Source organism: Parasteatoda tepidariorum, chromosome 7 (assembly GCF_043381705.1).
Source record: "Parasteatoda tepidariorum isolate YZ-2023 chromosome 7, CAS_Ptep_4.0, whole genome shotgun sequence".
NCBI classification, from domain to species: Eukaryota; Metazoa; Arthropoda; class Arachnida; order Araneae; family Theridiidae; genus Parasteatoda; species Parasteatoda tepidariorum.
This window is the reverse complement of record NC_092210.1, coordinates 61,437,620-61,458,454: the sequence shown is the minus strand read 5'-3', so window position 1 is coordinate 61,458,454 and position 20,835 is coordinate 61,437,620. Positions and strand designations below refer to the sequence as shown.

Sequence of the window (20,835 nt, the reverse complement as noted above, 5' to 3'; positions counted from 1 at the left end):
TGTTGTGAAAAGAATCTTATTTAGTTGTACAAAGTACTTCAGCCAAAATTTGGGAGCCACGTAAGAGAATTATATATATTATATCAGAAACACATCATTAAAAGGCAGAATGCTTTGGTGTTTTCAAAACAAAGCAAACGTTGCCACCGGCGGAAAAGAAATACAGCCAAAATTTGGGAGCCACGTAAGAGAATTATATATAATAGATTTTCTTCCTTGTTTGACTCGTAAAGATATAAGAAGTTCAATGTGTCTCTTAACTCTGCGTTTTTACATGCCAAACTGTAAATTTCATAATTAATTGTTGAAAATACCTCGGAAAAGATTTCAAAAAATTAATAATAACTTTACTTTCAACCCACTTTTACTTAGTATCATTTGTAACAAATATTTTTGAAATACTTGAAAACAACAGTTTAAAATGCAGTTTGTTTTTACAATTCTTTAAATAGATGAACTCTTAACAACTTTAAAGTTCGATACAACAAAAATGACTCTATAGTGACATTAGAGACGTTTTTTTTTCTTTTTCCAATGCCCACCCGCGTTAACATCCGTCAATTCAGGCATTTACAGGGCGATTTTGTTGGCCTCCTTTTCAGGGGCACCATGTTAGGTGGGCCAACGTCGCTCCCACACAGAGGACTGATAGTACAGAGAAGGAAAGAACATCCTTCAAACCCAAAACCTTTCTGATGCAAGGACAGTTCCCTGCCCCCTACACAGGCCGGTCGGCACATTACAGATGTATAAAACAGCAAATTGTTACCCTTTGAGAGACAATAACGCAATCCAGAATCCCAGCTGAGAATATGGTTCTTGTCTTTTCCTACATGGTAACAAAACTCATCTCCTATATCAACCCATGTAGATTCCGTGCTGTCACAAGTTCCTATAACTTCAGGAAACGACGGTGCAATATCTGAAAACAATTTCATCAAATATCATGAAAAAAATTTTTTTTGATGAATTTCAAAATAAGCAGAAGTCTTTCCATAAAAGTACTAAACTGAAACTAAGCTCAGTGGCACGACAGCCCACGGAGGGCCGAGGCCTACTGTGCCCATCTCAGTTTTCTTGATCTTTGGGCTCTGAGGTGCAAGAGCAGATGTTGTGAGAGAAAAAAGTAAAAACAAATTTGTAAAAAAAATATTTTTTTTCCTTATACTAAGTTGTAGTTGTAGTTTATTTACATCGCACTAGAGCTGCACTATGGGCTATTGGCGATGGTCTGGGAAACATCCCTGAGGATGATCCGAAGACATGCCATCACGATTTTGATCCTCAGCTGAGAGAATGTCACCCCTGCTTCGGTAACCCGACGACCTGCAAGCGAAGCACTTTGCTGTAGAACAGTTTAACGAGGACCAATACCGCACACCCTCGGTCCCTACACTGACTGATCCAAGTGGTCGCCCACTCCCACTCTGATCGCAGCCAGTGATGCTTGACTTCGGTGATCTGCCGGGAACCGTGTCTTAACGATCAGTCCACTGCCGGACTTTGATACTAAGACGTATAACAATCAGTAAAGGTTCAAATAACTTGAACTTCAAGTAGTTTTTAATAAATTTGTTTCTATTGATAGGCAACAGTGTGGCAAGTATTACTGTTATGATAGACTCTTGATGTGCAGTTGAAACTACTGTTCGTTTAGGATCAACTTTAAATCATGAAACTTCATTTTGAATAGTTAATCGACTACATATAAATCAAGTTAGTAACAATTTTTAATTTTCTTACTCTTTAGTGAAATTAAAATACCTTTTTGTTTAAAAAATAAATAGTTGAAGTTACATACAATAGCTGACTCGCACGTGTAAGAAAAGAAGAGTTTTTCTCTTAAACCAGTTAAATGACTTATTTTTCTCAAGCTTTAAACATTGATTTAGCATTCCTATTGAATAAATTTTATTAAAATTTAAAAATTTTTCACAAATAAAAATTTTTGAGGAATGCATTTTGTCCTGCACGTGACATTACGAAATCGTATTATTTATACTTTTTCTTTCACCAAATTTAATTTAGAAATCGTGTGATAAAAAATAAATAAATTTAAATGAATATTAAAGCTATGGTTCCTTTTGCATGCTCAATTTAATGCAAAATACTGATTCTAATATTTCGCGAAGTAATATTCTGAATCTCTATATTTTTTAATTACTTCAAGATCTTGAAAATAATATTTTTTATACTTTCCAGCTATATATAAAATTTATATGTTCCAGTAATTTGCATAAAAATGAACGCATTCGAATTTGTACATTAACATCCTAAACTAAACATTTCGGTTCTTCAAGTATGTAGTTTTGAATTGTATACTTTGTACTACTCATATTATTTCTTCATTTCAGTTAAAATTTTACAAATTAAATTATTTTTTATTTAACAAAAATACGAACGTAATCCGCAAAATCTCTTTGACACGCAATTTTACATCTCACTATTTTTTACATGTAAAAATATTAAGAGGTCTCTATACCCGCAATCTTCGATTTTCGGTTAAATTTTTAATTTGGGTTTTCCTTACATTTTTGTACTTAACTTTTGATTATATTGTATTATTAGACAGCACAATACCTTTCATAAAAGGTAGAAAAAAAGGGGGTCATTAAATTAGTAGAACTAGCGCTTGATACTTTCTCGAACTTTTATATTTTATTCTTATAAACTTAAACGCAATGAAATTATTCAATTTGTGGTTTTGAGAAAAGAATTTAAAACTACACATTTCTCAGTTTTCAGATTTTTTAAATTTCAATTTCATTTAAAAAAAATTTTCCCCATGGAATCATCAAGACTATTGTCATTAAAAGTATTAAAATAAGAATCATTTTCAAGCATGATGATCTAAGTAAATTAATATTTTTATGAAGGTTTTTTTCCAGTTATTTATCCGAGGTACTATTAATGACGCCTGGTGGCTTAGAGGTAGCGCTTCGCTCTCCCGTGTCACAGGTCCTGTGTTTCATTCTCGGACCGGGCAAGGTTGACTCAGCCTTTCATCCCTTCAGTGGGTCGATAAATGAGTACCAAGCATGCTTGGGAACTAAACATTGGGGGTTCCGCATTTGGCTGGCCACCTAACCGGAACATCTGCTCCTGCAATTCAAGAAAACTGAGATGGGCACAATAGCCCTTGGCTCTCTATGGGCCATCGTGCCACTGAGTTTAGTTTTGTTTTATTTGAGGTAATAAAATTAAATAGCTTACCATCTGTAATTTCACAAACATATGGTAATTCTGTAGAACAATCGGCAGTTTTCCATTTGAGTACGTTCCTACCATCTAAATATGCACAGAATGGTTTTGTTGTATTCAACACAGATTGCCCATCAACCCAATTGAAATAATACACAGGTTGTTTATCACTCCATCGGAAGTACCAAGTGCCCTAACAGGAGAATGAATATATGGTTATTACTCACTTCAAAGTTTTTTGTGAATGTCATAAAGTTTTACTAAATATTTTTTTATAAATGAAGAGTTAATTGTACTTGGTAGCCGTGAGATAAAAATTCTCCCAGAATAATCTAGGGATTTCGAAAGAAATCAAACGAATATACTTCCAATCCATAATCAGGAATCAAAATTAAAATCACACAAAATCGTATCAGATAATAAAGGGTATTTAAAAAAATTTTCTTTCAAGAGTAATGAGTTTAGATTTTTGTAGGGTAGTTGTAAAAATCGAAAATAAATATTCTGCTTGGAAACTTCATACATTTAATCAGTTTTTTATGTGTTTAATCATGTGGGTTAAAACAGTTTTGATAAACATGAGTTTTGTGATGCGACAAAGGTTTTTTTTTAAATAACGCCAGATGGTGTCCTATGTTTCTTCATTGTTGTATGTCTTGTATTTTCTACTCTATGTTTGTGTGTGTATCACATTAATGCTAATTTGTACTTGTCAACCATGCGCCTCGCTATTAAATAATTAAATTTTTTGGAGATAAAAATATATTTCGAATCTAATTTTGTGGAATTAAATAAAATGATGTGAATATTCTACCTTATCTTACTTATAAGCAAAATTGCAATGAATTGTAGAATACTATATACGTTCCATTGAAGGTATGCATTATATATTTTTATATACACTAATTTTAAAATATACGTTGCATAACTACTTAAGTTGACATAAATTTTTTATTTTATTTCTCTCTGAACCTGAATATTTAAATTGATCCGTTAACAATTTTTAGCAGTTAACGCTGCTAGTTCTTTTTGGTTATTTTACAATTTATCTTTCAACTTGTTAGAAATAATTGCCTGCTCGACTGAACTTTATAGCATTACAAAATAAAATTATAGAATGAATCAAAATAACATCATAACATTAGGAAGTTATAAATATAAATGCAACAGAAAGTTGAAAGTTTAGGAATTCGTTTCAGCGTTCTAAAAAACTACTGTACAGATTGAAATGATTGATCTGTTGTATTAAAATTTAAATAATAGAATTTAGCTTATATGAATCGTAGTAGTAAAAAAACAGTTTTTCTTGCTGAGTTTCAAAATAATTAATTCATGTGGCTTAAAAAGGAATAGACTGAGCAAAGTGACTATTTTTTTTACGGCAGGCACTGAACTTTTGTTCTTCATCTCGGTAGTAGTAGTAGTAGTTCATTTACGTCGAAACAGAGTTGCACAATGGGCTATTGGCGACGGTCTGGGAAACATCCTTGAGGATGATCCGAAGACCTACCATCGCAATTTTGATCTTCTGCAGAGGGGATGGCTCCCCTGCTTCGATAGCCCGATGACCTGCACGCGAAGAGCACTTTACGGTAGAGCAGTTTAACGAGGACCAATACCGCACACCCTCGGTCCTTACGCAGACTGATCCAAGTGGTCACCCACCCGTACACTGACCGCAGCCAGTGATGCTTGACTTCGGTGATCTTCTGGGAACCGTGTCTTAACGATCAGTCCACTGTGGGACTCTTCATCTCGGAAGATGCTGGAAGTGTTGCTCATTTATCGTTACCCAGTGGGCACCTGTGAGACTAAGTCACGGAGGCGAGCAACAATACCCACGCTACACTGCCACAGGTACCCGTTTATAGGGTGGGCTACATTCGTACATCACACAACGGAGAACAGCACAGAGAGAGAGAAAAACATCCATGCTCTGAGCGGGATTCGAACCCGTTACCAATGACTTCACAGTCAGGCACGCTGAACGCTAGGCCACCTGAGCAAAGTTATAGATAGCAAGAAAATGAAAACATGTAAAAAAAAATTTAAATTGGTCCGTATGTTTTGAAATCTATTCAAAATATTTTTTAAAAAGAAATTTATAGCTCTTCAAAATCTTTCTGGTCAACAGTAGATTCTTCTCTTAAATTTCCATCCAATTAACAGCGTTTTGCTTTTGTCACGTTTCGTAAAATCACATTTTTGAAAAATAACACTAAACACTTAGTCTCGTACTCAATCTTTGTGAGTGGAAAACTTTTTATACAGAGTTGTACTAAAAACTACAATAATGTAAGTAGTTTTTAGTGCGGGAAAAAAAACTGACTACTCTGAATAACTTTGATATAATTTTCGGATCTTCACGTTTTAGGACTCAATCTTAATGTTTCGAAGGGATGGTCTCAAATATGCTGATTAATTAGTACAGAGCCGACCGGTCTGTGTAGGGGGCAGGGAATTGTCTTTGCATCAGAAAGGTCCTGGGTTCGAATCCTGGGCAGGCATGGACGTTTCTTTCTCTCTCTGTATGTTCTATGTCCTTTCTCCTTTGTGTGTGAATGTGTGATCCGCCCTATAAACGGGTTGTGGTTGTGTGAATGGCGAGGCAGAAGTCGAATTCTTGGCCATAGATGGCGCCACTGAAAAACAGGAACAATCGCACCCCCACTGCCTAAACAGGCGGTGGGGGTGCGAACAAACAGTCCATAGGAAGATCACAGCCATTCTTGGTAAACGCATCGGCTGTCGGTTTGACGTTTAAATGATGAAAAAGTATAAACGTAATAAAAACAAATCCTACGTTAAGTGGAAGATATTTTTTTAATATTTCACCTCGATACCTACTTTAATTGACGATAGACCTGTCCAAACTGACTGTGATTTTGGAATGAAGTTATGTAGGAAGGATTGCTCAAAACCATCTTGTATGGATACGAGATGTCCCCCTAGAGTTTGGCAAGACTTCTCAGCTTTCACTTGTGTTTCTGGTGTAGGGAAATACCGATAACACGAGTTACGATATCCGACAGAGTTTTTATTACACTTAGATGGTTCAGGATCTGGTTTTGGTAAACTTGGATCTAATACAAAAAAAATATCATATTAATATAACTCATAAACTCGTAACATGAAAAGACATCATAAAAGTATAGCAAACATAATTAATAATATCTCATATGCTACAAAAACTTGCGATACTCATTGGATTATTAAGGGATGTGAAGTGTTTTATCATCTTAATACAAGTGAGACTTATTCGGAAGGTAAGCAAATATTTTATTCACCATAGCTGTTCTATTTATTAACCAGACTGTTGCCATCCAACATATAAGAAATAATTTATAATCATCTTGCTTAATCGATTCATTATCGATTAAGAATAATACTGCAGGGGATGAATTATAGACTATAGGCCTGTTTAGACGATCCAATTTCTTGGACAGAGATTGATTGATATTGATGGAAACTTGTTTTTCTTTGAGCTTGGATCGTGTAAACAACCATCCAAGAACTTGATCCAACTTCTTGGACGATAGTAGAGCATGTTCTACTTTCCATCCAAGTTTTTTCTCTCTTAACCAATCAGCGTCTTAGGTTTTGTGACGTCAGCAAGCAGGCAGCAAATTATGTCATTTTGTTGTCTGTTTTCATATATTTTAGTTCAAATAAATTGATCTGTTGCGGTTTATTTACGTTATTATGATTTTATTTGAATTTATTTAGTAATTTTAAACATATGTAAGTATTATTTTATAATGTTGAATATGAACAATGCGCATGCCCAAGTTTTTCTTTCAACGAATCAGTGACATTCAAGAACTTGGATAGTGTCGACGAATCATCCAATTTCTTGGACAGAGAAATCTGTCCAATTTCTTGGATTCAAGAAATTGGACCGTGTAAACAGGCCTTATGTCAATCTTCATCTATCAAAACGTACCTCAAGAGAGAATCTATTTTTCAACCAGACTGTTGCCATCCAACATATAAGAATAATTTATAATCATCTTGCTTAATCGATTCGTTATCGATTAAGAATAATACTACAGGGGATGAATTATGGACTACATCATTCTTCATCTATCAAAAGGTACCTCAAGATAGAAACATGTCTTATATACTAGTGAATTAGTATTTAATATTTATAGTGGTAGTTACGCCACAGATGTAACCGTTACTGCTGAGAATATCATGTAGGATTTAAACTTTCCAGCTGAAGAAATTTGATTTAAGAGGTAGTAGTAAGAAAATGACCAAAAGTTGAAAGAGTACAATTAAGGGCCTTGAACTAATGAAATAGTTTGAAATAATTGAATTAATGAAATATTCCCTAGTTTTGTATATCCGGCTAGTACTTAGCAAGTTTAACTTCAAAATTTCCTCAGTATCTCAAATTTTTTTCCAATTTTACACATTACATTACAAAATGTACTCAAACTAAACGTGTATAAATGAAACAGTTTAGGGCTATATTATGAAAAACCACACTTTTACCAAATGCGATGTTTATATATTAAACTCCTTTTAGTATTATAGCCTTATATGAACTTTTTTTTTTAATAACCGACCTAATTCTGAGTTCACAAATATCAATATTCAATTCTATATCCTTGTAACTTTGATCTCAATCCAGAAGACAAGGGAACACATGGATCTAAAATTGAGACAAACTTCGTGGAGGACTTCTTGATGGAACTAATTCGCATGTGCGCTACATGGAGAAAAAAATCACGAAAACCTTCTTGGGTTAGCCCGACGGCAAGGGCATTCTAATCCATGATATGTCTATCACTGAGGATATTTTAAGTCAGCACTGGTCGGTGCAAGTCGGGAATAGAATTCGTATCGATCAACTAACGCTGGGAAACCTGGGTCATCTCATTGAGAGGCGAGGGCTCAAATCCCTGAGACACTGCGGCTCTTTATACAAACTTAGAGAAATTTTTAGAAACAGGAAACAGTACTATACAAAGGAAATTCCTTGGAAAACATATTTTTCCCCCAAAGGAAGATCTCCTGAATTACATTTATAAATACAATTCGGACTTTAATTGGACTTCGGACTTAATTAACCCAAACCAATCAATTTAACGAAGTCTTTGGAGATAACGTGAAAAACTATTTTAACATCAGTTTGCCTATTTGCATCTTATACCTATTTGCATCTTGTAGCTATTGTACCCTTGTTTCTTGTTGTATACTTGCACCGATTTGCACATCTGATATTGCTATCTAAATAAGTGAGACATTGTTTCCTATGTATCTTCTACGTTAAATTGAATGAGATAGAGGAGCCAATAAAACTAATAGTTCAAAAGTTGAAAGCTTTTTTATGTAAAAAGTGCTACTTTTGACATGACTCACTTAGCATTTTACTTTACTATCTAAAAGCTATCTAAACATGTGAGGTTTATTTTCCGAGGACATTTTTTTTATATTGAATCGAATTAGATTAAATTCGAGTTGATAGGATTAATAGTTACGAAGTTATCTAGTTTTTTCTTATAAATAAGTGCAATTTAATATAGAGTACTTTAAAAAAACTTGTCATCTTTTGAAATATTGCCCTTTTTTATTCGTGTTTAGTCTCATTAAATCACACGAAAAAACATACATCAAAAACGACGTTTTAATTGTCTGTCTAGCAATATAAGATGCTTAAATAAGTGTAAGTACAAAATTGTACTTTTTGAACACACAACCCTTATAAATTTTTAACAACTTATCTTTTTAATTTCAATTTTGCCACACTAAATTCAGCACAGGAAATATACTTTGTATTTAGGTAGTTCCTGGATAGCAAAGCAAAGTGTATACATAAGTATGTTTTAAAAGAATTACTTTTTAGGCATAAAAACTCTTGCTACTTTTTGTTCGATTGACTTGTGTATAGCATCATTCAAATCAATATGAAAAATACGTAGAAAATAATGTATTACTTGTTTAGATAGCAAGAGTCTTTACTGTGAGTCTGATTCATCTATGAAATGATCTTATTAAATTCAGAGTGAAAAAATAAATGGAAAAATATGATTCCCATGCCAAATTCAGCTCTCTTACTCCCCTATTCCCTCAAAAAAAGAGGAGGGGAATTTTTAGGTATCATTTAAAGTAATATAACAAAGTTTCTCATGAAAAGATATTTTAAAAAATTGTATGTATATTAATCTCTAGGTACTAATTTTTTCGAAGAAAATGTCTAATTTTATAGATCGGAATATTTTAAATGAGGAAACGATGCTAAAAATGATGTATTTCAAGAATCGTTTTGCCTTAATTGATTTTAAAATGTTATTTGTGAATAAAATAAGGTTGATATGGCACTTCAGAAAGATAAATTATTTTAGAGCAGTAATTTGCAGTTTATACAAAATTTAAAAGCCCATTTTGACTTGTACAATTGCTTCAATTTTGCATGAAACATATATCATTTGCTTTTCGCAAAATTGTTCTTAACCCTTCTCGTTCCCGTGAAAATTACGGGGTGAGGTTTCGCCCTCTATTTCTCGCTCCCGTGAAATTTCCGGGCTGGAGTGTTCAGTAGTAACGCGCCAATAGGAATAAAACTGATTCATTTCTTTTGCCCGGAAAACATTTTATTTCTCATTTTACACACCAGATGCAGCCGTACCAGGATAATTTTAAAGTAATTGTAGATAGTTAGTTTACTTTAAGCTAGATGTCAGCACTAATCAAATACGTGCATTTGGCAAAATAGGCACTTCTATGACCGTTTTCTTGAAAATTAACCGATCGTTAAGGGGTTAAATGTGTGTACTAGATTTTAATCACATTCTATAGCTAATGCTATTAATGAACAATTTTAACATCAATTACAAACGATTTTGGAAGTTTACTACCATTTCGGTTGCTTTTTTTTTCAATTTCATTCCAATCATGTAAACTCTCTTCTATAAATTCATTCGAAATAAATGTGATTTTAGGTGTTTTTTTTAATTAGAATCGTCTTTCTTCAGTTGTGTAGAATATACAGTGAGCAATTACTTAAACTAATTTGAAATTTTTTTTAAATATAAAACCAACTGAAATAAATAGTTTATATTCAGATAAAATTTTAATACGCATAGAAAGGCAGATATAGATATAAATCAAGTGTTTACCAGATTCTCTTTGGCATATATATCCTCTTTTAGAAACATCGCAGTAATCAGAAATCCATTCTCCTTTTGCAACTTCTTCATAACTTAACCTACCGCAATATTTCTATAAAAAATTATAAGAATAAAAATTTTTTCAAACTAACATATTTAGATCACGCTATTGTTTAAACAAAATAATTGCTTTTCAATGATATAATAAATGCGATTTCAGTAAACTTTAAAACATTTTTTTCCCAGAGTTTCTGGTATTTTATGGTAAAAATAGAAAGGATAGCATATTTAATTTCATTTATTATTATACAAGGTTATTCATAATTCCCTTCGAAGCGTTATAGTAACGAAGACGAAAAAACGAAGACGAATATGGCTAAAAAGAACATATGAAATTATTCCAAAAGTTTTCGAGTTTTAATTTAAGCAGTTGCCGGTAGATGGCAGTAACATGTACCACTGAAGAATGGCGTTTACAGGCGGAGGGAATATGAATAACCCTGTATAATGAGCTATTTGTTTCTTGCGTGCTTCAATTTAGATTTAGATACTGCATGAGTTTATTTTCAAACTCAAATGGATAAATATATTAATTTCCTTATGCAGCCTGTTATTTTTTGAGATTTTCTTTTTCTAACTTCTTTCGGTCTGTTTGGCTCAATTTTCTCATTAGCAATTCCCTTGCTTATTTTGATGAATTTTCCATATTGTTGTTAAGAAAAGAATGGAATTATTTTAGCCTTCTCCTATAGCTATAAACAAACAACTTTTGAAAATAGTAATTTATTTTAAATATTTCATTTCAATACAGAATATTTTCCCTCTCTATCCTTTTGTAGTCATTTTACACTATTTTAAAACAATTTGCACAACATTAATAAGAAATTTTTTAAATAAAAAAATTATAACATCTTCTTGGCGCGTTTTTAAGAATTCTTTAACACTGGAGAGTAGAGAAACAATTATTTAAGAATATTATTCCTAAAATGTTTATTAGTTAAGTCTTATCTTATGCTTGTTCTCGAATTGCTCAGAATAAAACAGGTTTTAACAAATATTCCCCCCCCCAAAAAAAAAATCGAAAACTTTATTAGTAAAAACTCCTCTAGACCCTTTAAGATATGAAAATACTTCTACACGAACGAATAGTAAAATCATTTTATTTTATCACACTATCATTAATGCATTTTTGTGTGCTAAATCTTTAATTCTTAACTTTTAAAAGTTATTCGAGTTAATTCCAGTTAACTTTTCTAACAGCTAAAAAAAGTTTCCAGGGAGGAAAGAGAGTAACGTGAACTCAATCTTTAAAATTTTTTTCAATTAAAAGTTGGTTCATTTTTAATTTTAAATTTTATTGTCTTTTTTTAACTCAAAAATATTCTCAGCAAAAGCACCAGTTGTGAAGATTTTTTTTTGAAAACAAAAACAATTTTTCATTTGTGAAAGCATCAGATTGAGGGGAAAATATATATTTTTAAAAATATTTTGAGATATATAAGACCAAGAATAAAGTGTATTTCATTTTCAAGTACTCTAAAAATTAAATATCGTTCCAGGAAAGAAATAGTTTTAAAAATTACCCATGTTCCTGGAATTGGATGTCCGGAGGCCCAATTCTTAAAATCACTCCTGGAATTATCGATCCAGCCAAATACGATATCGTGACCAATTTCATCCGATTCCACTTTCTGAATTCCAATCCAAACGGAAGAGCCGAAATCATACAAATGTTGGGTTATGAAAGCTACAAGTTATTTCAAAAAAGCAAAATTAATTAATGGAGATCAAGACACTCTAAAACACTAAACGTTAGTTATAACTGCTGTCTTTATTTCATGTATTCTTCTTTTATTTGTTTATTTCATTTATTTACTTACTTATGTTATTTCGGAAATCAAGTCAAGCGGGAGCAAAGAAAATGAAAATCTTGAGAGAAGGAAATAAAAGTTTGTACAATAATGGATTAATAATCATTATGAAAAACAAAAAGTTGTGAGAAAAAAAATTCTAGAAAAAAGCATTTTAAATTGCAATTAATTTTGAACAGAATGGTATTTTGAAGTAAATTTCATAAAAATTCCTAAATGAAAATTAATTTTTTCAGCTTGTGAAATTTTAACTTTGTGGTTTCAATCCTATAACCTGCACAGCGAACCATATGGTGTTTTTTACGTCCAGTTTATCCAGTTAATAATTTTGGAAGAAATTATCGAATATGATGTTTTTTTTATTCCATAGTGTACATTTTTTGTACTTCTTTCCACACACATTCATATTTTTAATATTTAAATTCTAATAGTGTTTGTGCAGCAATACAAAATGCAACGTTAAGTTGAACACACAAAATAGGCCCTTGCGATTCTTTTATATAGAGAGAAAATAACGCGTTCGTTTTTAATCTACTATATTATGATTATGAACCTCTATCAAACCTTTGCTTTCAAAGTAACTTCCGAATCTTTATAATAATTAGTCAGCAGCAATTACCATGGTTAAAAGTATTGGGGCATGTTCAAAATTGATGTTATGCGCGATTTTACAGTAAATTTAATAATGTTTCAAATTTTATCATTTTCATATGCAAGTGTGTGCGATGTTATGGTTTAAAACTAGTATAGATAGAAAGTTTAAACCAACCTTACTCGACGGTTCAAAATGCAACGCGATTTTTAAGAATGCAAAGTAGGAATAAACAGTACATTGAAAATAGTAGATTGCAAAAGATATTTGCTCAACATTTCCCAACAAATTTCACTGTATATGTATTTCGGCTCGGTTTAATCAATTATTTAAGTATCAGAGTAATACTATTCTATAAGTTAGTATTGTCAATCGAAACGTGTAGGAAACATATATTGCCCCTGGTGACATATATTGATTAAAATAGGAAACTGCTAACACAAAATATCAAATTTAGTCATTACTTTAATAGATAGCATTCAAAATTGTCAAAAAGCAATTGAAACGAGCCCATCAATAATTTTCAAAGTCCACCATATTGATTGTCCGTTATTATTGTTATGGGCTAAATGTGAGATAGCCTATTGTGACATTGAGTCACCAAATCTTAATTTTTCTGTTGGGATTGTGACCTAGAAATTAGGCCGACACCCCTGAACCCTCTACTGTGACGCCTCACTGTCTGCCGACCTTCACGCCTGTGACCTTCGGCAGGCTTTGATGTCAGCACATGTTTTTAGTTACTGTACGGTCACCGTTAGTGTTTAATTATGCTTAAATTTAAGGGGTTAGTCAACTCACTTCAGTTCGCTCCTTAAGCTAGGTTCTTTTGCTTTTTAGGGAGTTTAACTTCCACTTCTGGCCTTTTATATAAATACCGCCCATTTTTGGGAGCGGGCAGCATTCGATATTTGTTAGCATTCAAAATCTACGATCCCTTAACAGGGATTTTTCATTTCCACCCCCTCCTCTCTTTGAGAGACGGAGTTTTTTTTGTTTAATTACATGGCGGTCATTTCTCCGACCCACCTGTGGATGCCTTTTGCGGGCTGTGATTGTTTGTTTTTCCTCGCCATGAACTAAGTGGTGGTTCGATACTCTGATTTTCTCAGTCACCTCGCTCGCGTAATGAGCGTTTATTTTGCTCCGTTTTCTCTCTGTTTGAGGCACGGAACTTTAACCCTTTCTTAATGGCGTAGTACCTGCCCGCCGACTCCTCAAGGATGCAGTTTTGCGACAAGAACGAAAATCAATCACCATCTTAAATTTTTTTGGATCGCCTTTCCAGAAGCGACATGTTTATTTGTCGACTGCTACCACTGCCAGCCGCCACTGACGCTACTACTAAGAGATGAAAAGATGATCCCCAGAAATCTTATCTGCCATTGTTAAAATATATGCCTTGTGACCCCTAACTGGACATGCTTGTAATTCTGCTGCCCCAACGATTTTCGTGAAAAGAAGTGATCCACATTAATAAACTACAAAAATCTGAACTCTGGACTTTTCCTTGTGTCTTTTAAAACTATTGCAGCTAAGCCAAATTGTTTGATGTCTCCTTTTCTCCAGTGGATTGAGATGAAGGTATGATTTTTTATGTTCTTTTCGTTTTTTGATGGGATATTGCGGCGCCTCTCCTCGATGTACTTCCACTACAATATAACATGTGCCTTCTTCTGTTTAGTGTAAATTGCTTTAATTAATTAACCTTCCTAAAATTTTTGATACCCAGCAGACCACAAAGTAACACCTATAGTCTAAAATTAAAGCTTCATATACACCGAAGAGCCATTACATTATGACCACCCTGCTAATAGCATGTAGGACCATCTTTAGCCCTCAAAACTGCTAGCACCCGCCGTGGCATTGATTCCACAAGGTGCTGATAGGTAGTCTGAGGTATCTGGTACCAAGCGCTCACCAACTGATCCTGCAATTCCCTCACATTGCGAAGGGGTAGCGCGGCAGCACGAATTTGGTTTTCCAAGTAGGACCACAAATGCTTTATTGGATTAAAGTCAGGTGAATTTGGGGGGCCAAGACATGACTTGAAAGTCACTGGAATGTTCCTCGAACCAATCCATGACGATTTGACCCTTATTACATGGTGCGTTATCTTGTTGGTAAACACCATCCCTCGCAGGAAAAACTGTTGCCATGAATGGGTGAACCTGGTCTGCAACTATGTTCAAGTAGCTTACAGACGTCAGAGATTGTTCAATGAGGATTATGGGTCCTAATGTGCCCCATGAAAACATTGTTCCTGGGCTAGAAACCATGAAAACCTGGGCGAGCCCATTGTTATAGATGGTGGGTGGTCATAATGTAATGGCACCTCGGTGTATATATGGTATCATGTTTTGTGCTTCTATCATTAAAGGTTAGATTGTTTCACCTACCTGCAGTACTGTTTTGTTATTCACCATGTATATTCCCATCGAGAAATCTCGTTTTTTATGTTTGACTAAATTCTTTTATGTTTGAGTTGAGCTCAAAATTTCATGGATGTAAAGGTGTATTTTTAGATTGCGCTGCTTATTGACGATGATAAAAGCCTAATTCGAAACAAGTTTACCTTGTTCTTCCATGCTGTGTATAGATACCAGATCATTGCCCTTTCCCAATGACCAACAAGCGTCCCTTGCTTGTTTAAAACTCACTCTGTCTTCTTCCAGCTTTCCAAAAAACTTGTAGCATTTTTGACCTAAAATAAAGCATTCAATACTGAATCAAATACTTATTTTTATAACTCACACTCAGTAAGATCAATTTTGGTTTTGATTTATCGCCGCATTACTAAAAAAGTTTATGGTAACACATAAAATTTTACAGTTAAATGACTATTTCTTCCAAAACAATTGATTTTACACTGATTGAACTTATCCATACTAATAAGTTACAAAATAATACCTATGGAACCTACCGAATTGAATCCAATCTTTAGGGCAATATCCAGAGGGGGGTGGAATAGTTGTTGGGGGAGCGATCGTGGTAGGAGTAACATCCTCTGGTCTTTTGCACACTGCAGAATAGTGGAGCCCACAATCTTCTGGACGCCACCCTTCTACCATAAAATAAAGAGTAGTTAAAATATAGTAAGATCCACTAATCTAATAAAAAAAAATGTTGAATGAATTTTTAAATAAGTTCCTGCAGCAAAAAATATAAATATATTATTATATGAAATGCTTAACAATTGGCTATATTGCTTGTCTAACTAAAGAAATCTTTCTTCTTCTTTAAAATCCCCATTTCTAGCCTAGCTAGACAAGGTCCATGAGATTGTTCACCTTCAAAAAGTCCAAAACAAGTAAGGGTCTTTCAATTAGGTCTTGTTTTAAAAGACCGAGGCAGTCCAGTAGATGTTCAGGGGATGCCTGGGCCGAAGAGCACATGGTACAGAGGGCAAAGCACTTTTCTCCTCCAGAGTACCTCAGTGATTTCAGGTGTCCACGGCGGAGACGTGTGATGGCGGTTTGAGACTGACGGTCTTTGTCAGTTGTCAAACAGCTACCCGGTCTGGTACCCTGGTACCAATTATGACTGGTTGGAGTAAGCCATGCTGCTTTATTTTTGGCTTTAGCAATGGAGAAGAGCTGTGGGGAGGTAAGACACCGGGAGATCGGTGTGGAAAGACACCTCCGTCTGTTTAAGGAAGTGCTGTGCTAAAGAAATTCCCACGTCAACTATCTATAGAGCACTATCAGTAACTATGGTTACGAAGCTAAACATTTCATGTACTGGGTGTACCGTAAGCATTTTTAAAACAGGTTTTGATTCTAGTCCATGAGAAAAGTATCAAAAGTTTCCCACTTTGAAGTGCATAATTGTTTCCGTAACAGCAGGTAGGTTAGGACTCTATGGTTAGACGGACTCAATGGTTAGACGGTTAAAGTACTATTGTATCACTATTTGGATATTATTTATTTACTTATTTTTACTTATTTATTTATTTTTATTTATTTATTTATTAAACACAATAAAATTATGACACTTAGTTTAAATGAAATTTATTAAATAAAAAACTTCAGTCTAAAAAACTTAACTTTATGGTATAGTTATTGTATCCCAAATCAATTTAAGTATATTTTAAAATAGTAACTTCGTATTCGACTTAAATTCAAAATAGTTATTTATTTTTAGTTTGACTAGAATTCATGATACATCGTTGCAATATGTATTAAGTAAACGAATTTTAAATACACGACTTTTTCAATTTTCGATTTCTATTTGACCGATTCCGCTTAAATGTTGCATTTGCCTTGTAGAATTACTTTCTTTGAAATGATGCGAAATTCTGTATGCCTTACAATTCAAAATTTTTTAGACTATACTTAAATAAAATAATACAAATAATAAATATTTACTAAAGGTATTTTTTGCATGGAATTATCTTGGGTTAAACGAATTGTATAATTGTTCGCGAGAAAATTTCAATTCACTTTAGAAGTTCTCGAGATATAGCGGACGCCTCAAAAAGTAAAATTAACATTAAGGGGTCCAAACTTTAGACCGCTCTCCTGATCACACTATTGGAACCATATATCTCATATTGCGGCTACACGCTATATTTTGGGGGTCTGAAGTTCGTCGAACAAATGGTATGCTTATTCAGAGAAGGTACGCTTAAAATATCGCTATCTCAAAATATTATCTTAATTAATCTTAAAATATCGTTTGCACTAATTAATTAGAATATTTGAGGTTACCCCCCTGAATAATTAAGATTGATTCTTACCAAGATGAACATTCGATCATTACATGAAAACTTATTCTGTTTACTTTTTTGCGCACTGCACATCGAGCTTTTATTATACGTTTCATACGTGAAAAAAATTTTCGGAATATATATATACGCTTGATGTATACTATTTGTATTTAACCCACTTTTTCGAAACAATCATTGAAATCAAATTATTTTCAGAGTTCTTATTAAAGCGGTGCACATTAATTTGACGAATAAGAAAAAGTAGAAAAGAGTTATTGACTTAGTGTTAACATTCGTGTATTGGCCCGTTTTGTGACACGAAACCAGTTGCACGCTATCCGAACTGTCAAATCTGTTGCCGTACGTTAAGTGTTGTAAAAGTTATTGTAAGTTTAGGTTTTGTTTTCCTTCCTTTGTTTTCTTTGTTTTTCAATCTCTACTCGCTGCCAGTTCCATGGTTGCTTCATAATCACTCGCGTTTCTTGACGTTTGTCTTATTCTCATTCAATGTTTCATTCTGTTTATACAGATTCGGTTCCGCCATGTTAATTTCCAGTTCTATTGGGATAAAATTTGGTCTATTATTATGAAAACTGAATTCACAAACTTGTTTTTATAAATTCTTATGCAATTTTCTGTTACTATAAAAACTCGTTAGACGTTTTTTTCGAATAGATTATTTAGCAATAGTGCGGAAAGTAAATTTCTAGTATTTTTTAAAAATTTCAAATAATTATTTTACTATAATTATTTTAATCGCCTACATTGTCTATAATTTTGCATAAAATCTATCTAAATAAAGTAGCATAGTTCACATGCAAATGTGCGTGCGTGTGTATGTGTATATACACCGAAGAGCCATTACATTATGATCACCCTCCATCTATAACAATAGGCTCGCCCAGGTTTTCATGGTTTCTCGCCCAGGAACAATGTTTTCATGGGGCACATTAGGACCCATAATCCTCATAGGACAATCCCTGACATCTGTAAGCTACTTGAACATAGTTGCAGACCAGGTTCATCCATTCATGGCAGCAGTTTTTCCTGCGGGGGATGGTGTTTACCAACAGGATAATGCACCATGCCATAAGGGACGAATCGTCATGGATTGGTTCGAGGAACATTCCAGTGACTTTTAAGTCATGTCTTGGTCCCCAAACTCACCTGACCTTAATCCAATAGAGCATTTGTGGTCCTACTTGGAAAACCAAATTCGTGCTGCCACGCTACCCCCTCGCAATGTGAGGGAATTGCAGGACCATTTGGTGATCGCTTTGGTACCAGATACCTCAGACTACCTATCAGCACCTTGTGGAATCAATGCCACGGCGGGTGCTAGCAGTTTTGAGGGCTAAAGGTGGTCCTACATATTATTAGCAGGGTGGTCATAATGTAATGGCTCTTCGGTGTATACGTACCGTATGAAAATCCGCAGTTCTTAACCCATCCACACCAAATTTGGTTTTTATACATACGTTCGTAAACTCGACAGACCTAACTGTCTATTTTAAAGCTCCCTCCGTCAACCGGTTCACGCGCTACATCCCACAGAATGAGTTTTCCATAGGATTTAAAATATGAGTGTATTGCTATTTTACTGCTCTGAAAAATCAAAAATTAGTTTTATCGCATGTTTTTATGAAATATTCCTCTTTTATTTCTTACGTTAGCTTATCACAAGTAAAATCAACGTTCATAATTTCGCAAAGTATAATGATGACGTCTCTGAAATTGTATTTCAAAAGGTATATGAAACCACGTGTTTCATCTATCGATGTATTTAATATATTTACGCTTTTGAGCATGACTTTTTAAACCTAAATTTGGAAACTCAACAAGAGTTGATAAAAGAAAATTGAAGTTTGAATTATGAGAATTGAAATTTGAATATGAAGCCGTGGGATAATTGTAAATTCTGAATATCAGATGAAAAATGATGATACATGTATAGTTAATCTTTCTTTGGGCGAATGAAATTTCTAACTTATATTATGGTAAATCTAATAGTATAAAGCCTCAACGGAATATACAACAAATAGCAAAAAGTAAAGGTTATGTATTAAATGTTATGAATGTGCAGTATGGTCCATTATCCATTTCGGAGGGTCATAAATAACCTATTATCACAGTGCGTATATTAGGCATCTATATTGGTATAATTGGTTCTAATTATCACAGCAAGTTTAACGGCAATAACAATAGTATATTTTACCACATTCAGTCAAATATTCAGTGTTGTTACTTATTAGTTTTAAGAGTTACAATCAATTAATTTTGCTAGTACATACAAATTGAAATTAAAAATACCATACATTTTGTTGTAAAAAGTTTAATCAATAAAGATAAATTACTTATTCCTATATGAGAATTTTGGTAATAGATAATACTTTTATTAAAAATATACGCTCTAAATATACTAATATTGGTACCAAGATATACTTAATACAGGTACTATGGAAATTGAAAATAGATTTCTTATGGCCCAATGAAAAAGATAAGTACCAAAGGAAATAGTTGTATATGGTAATTTTTTACTTTGGACCACGAATAATAGCACTATGCCAAATGATACTGAATATAGTTAATCTTTATTTTGATGTGATGAATAACTTCTATGAACATGTCTTGCTTAATCTAATAATGTATATTAACGATAAATAATAAGTAAAAATAAATTGCGTAGACTTTAGCTTAATTAGTTGTGTCTGTATATGTTTTGCAGTTTTCTGCGTGATTTCGTCGCATTCATTAATACTGACTGATAATTTGCTTTTTTTCCAATACTTATTATAAATGTCCATATTATAATTATTATTATAAATGTCTGACTTTACAAAGGCTGGCTTTACAAAGGTTGGCTTGACAAAGGTTGGCTTCATATTAGGTAATATCATAGAGCAACTTCATTATATTTAAATATAAAAACTTAACTTTTTAATTTATGCCAATACTATTGAATAAGATTATTACTTTTGAGTAAAATTGTTCCGTTTTTAATAAAGTCCTATTTTAATAAAACACCATAAAAACAGCTGAAAAGGTAAAATAAGTTAAATATAGACAGTATAATAATTAAAAGTAGTTGAAGATGACTTCCTATTTATGTTAAATATTTCTGTAATCAAATCAAACCAAAATTTAAAAAAAAAAAAAAAAAAAAAAACATTACAGAAGAGATAAATATTTAAGGTAAATACCGTTGTAACTTTTATATGTAAATATTTATGGCACCTAAAGATTTTCGTGTCTTTTTCTTTGCTAATTAAAGATGCCTTCTATGTAATTTTTTGGTTCATCCAATAAGAACGGAACGACAACAAAGAGAAATAGTTTTGCATAGAGAAA

The 20,835-nt window shown here is 33.2% G+C and overlaps 1 protein-coding gene across 1 annotated transcript in view; it reads right to left on the bottom strand.

The window, feature by feature from the left end:
* LOC107439805 (lectin-30A) overlaps positions 1-20,835 on the bottom strand; it is a 37,615-nt gene that overhangs the window by 11,568 nt on the left and 5,212 nt on the right. The window contains exons 4-10 of the mRNA XM_016052512.2: positions 15,703-15,843; positions 15,355-15,483; positions 11,900-12,063; positions 10,326-10,428; positions 6,049-6,284; positions 3,214-3,394; positions 770-922 (exon numbers count right to left, since the gene is read on the bottom strand). Coding sequence (XP_015907998.1) covers positions 770-922; positions 3,214-3,394; positions 6,049-6,284; positions 10,326-10,428; positions 11,900-12,063; positions 15,355-15,483; positions 15,703-15,843 — 1,107 coding nt within the window. The remainder of the gene's footprint in view (positions 1-769; positions 923-3,213; positions 3,395-6,048; positions 6,285-10,325; positions 10,429-11,899; positions 12,064-15,354; positions 15,484-15,702; positions 15,844-20,835) is intronic.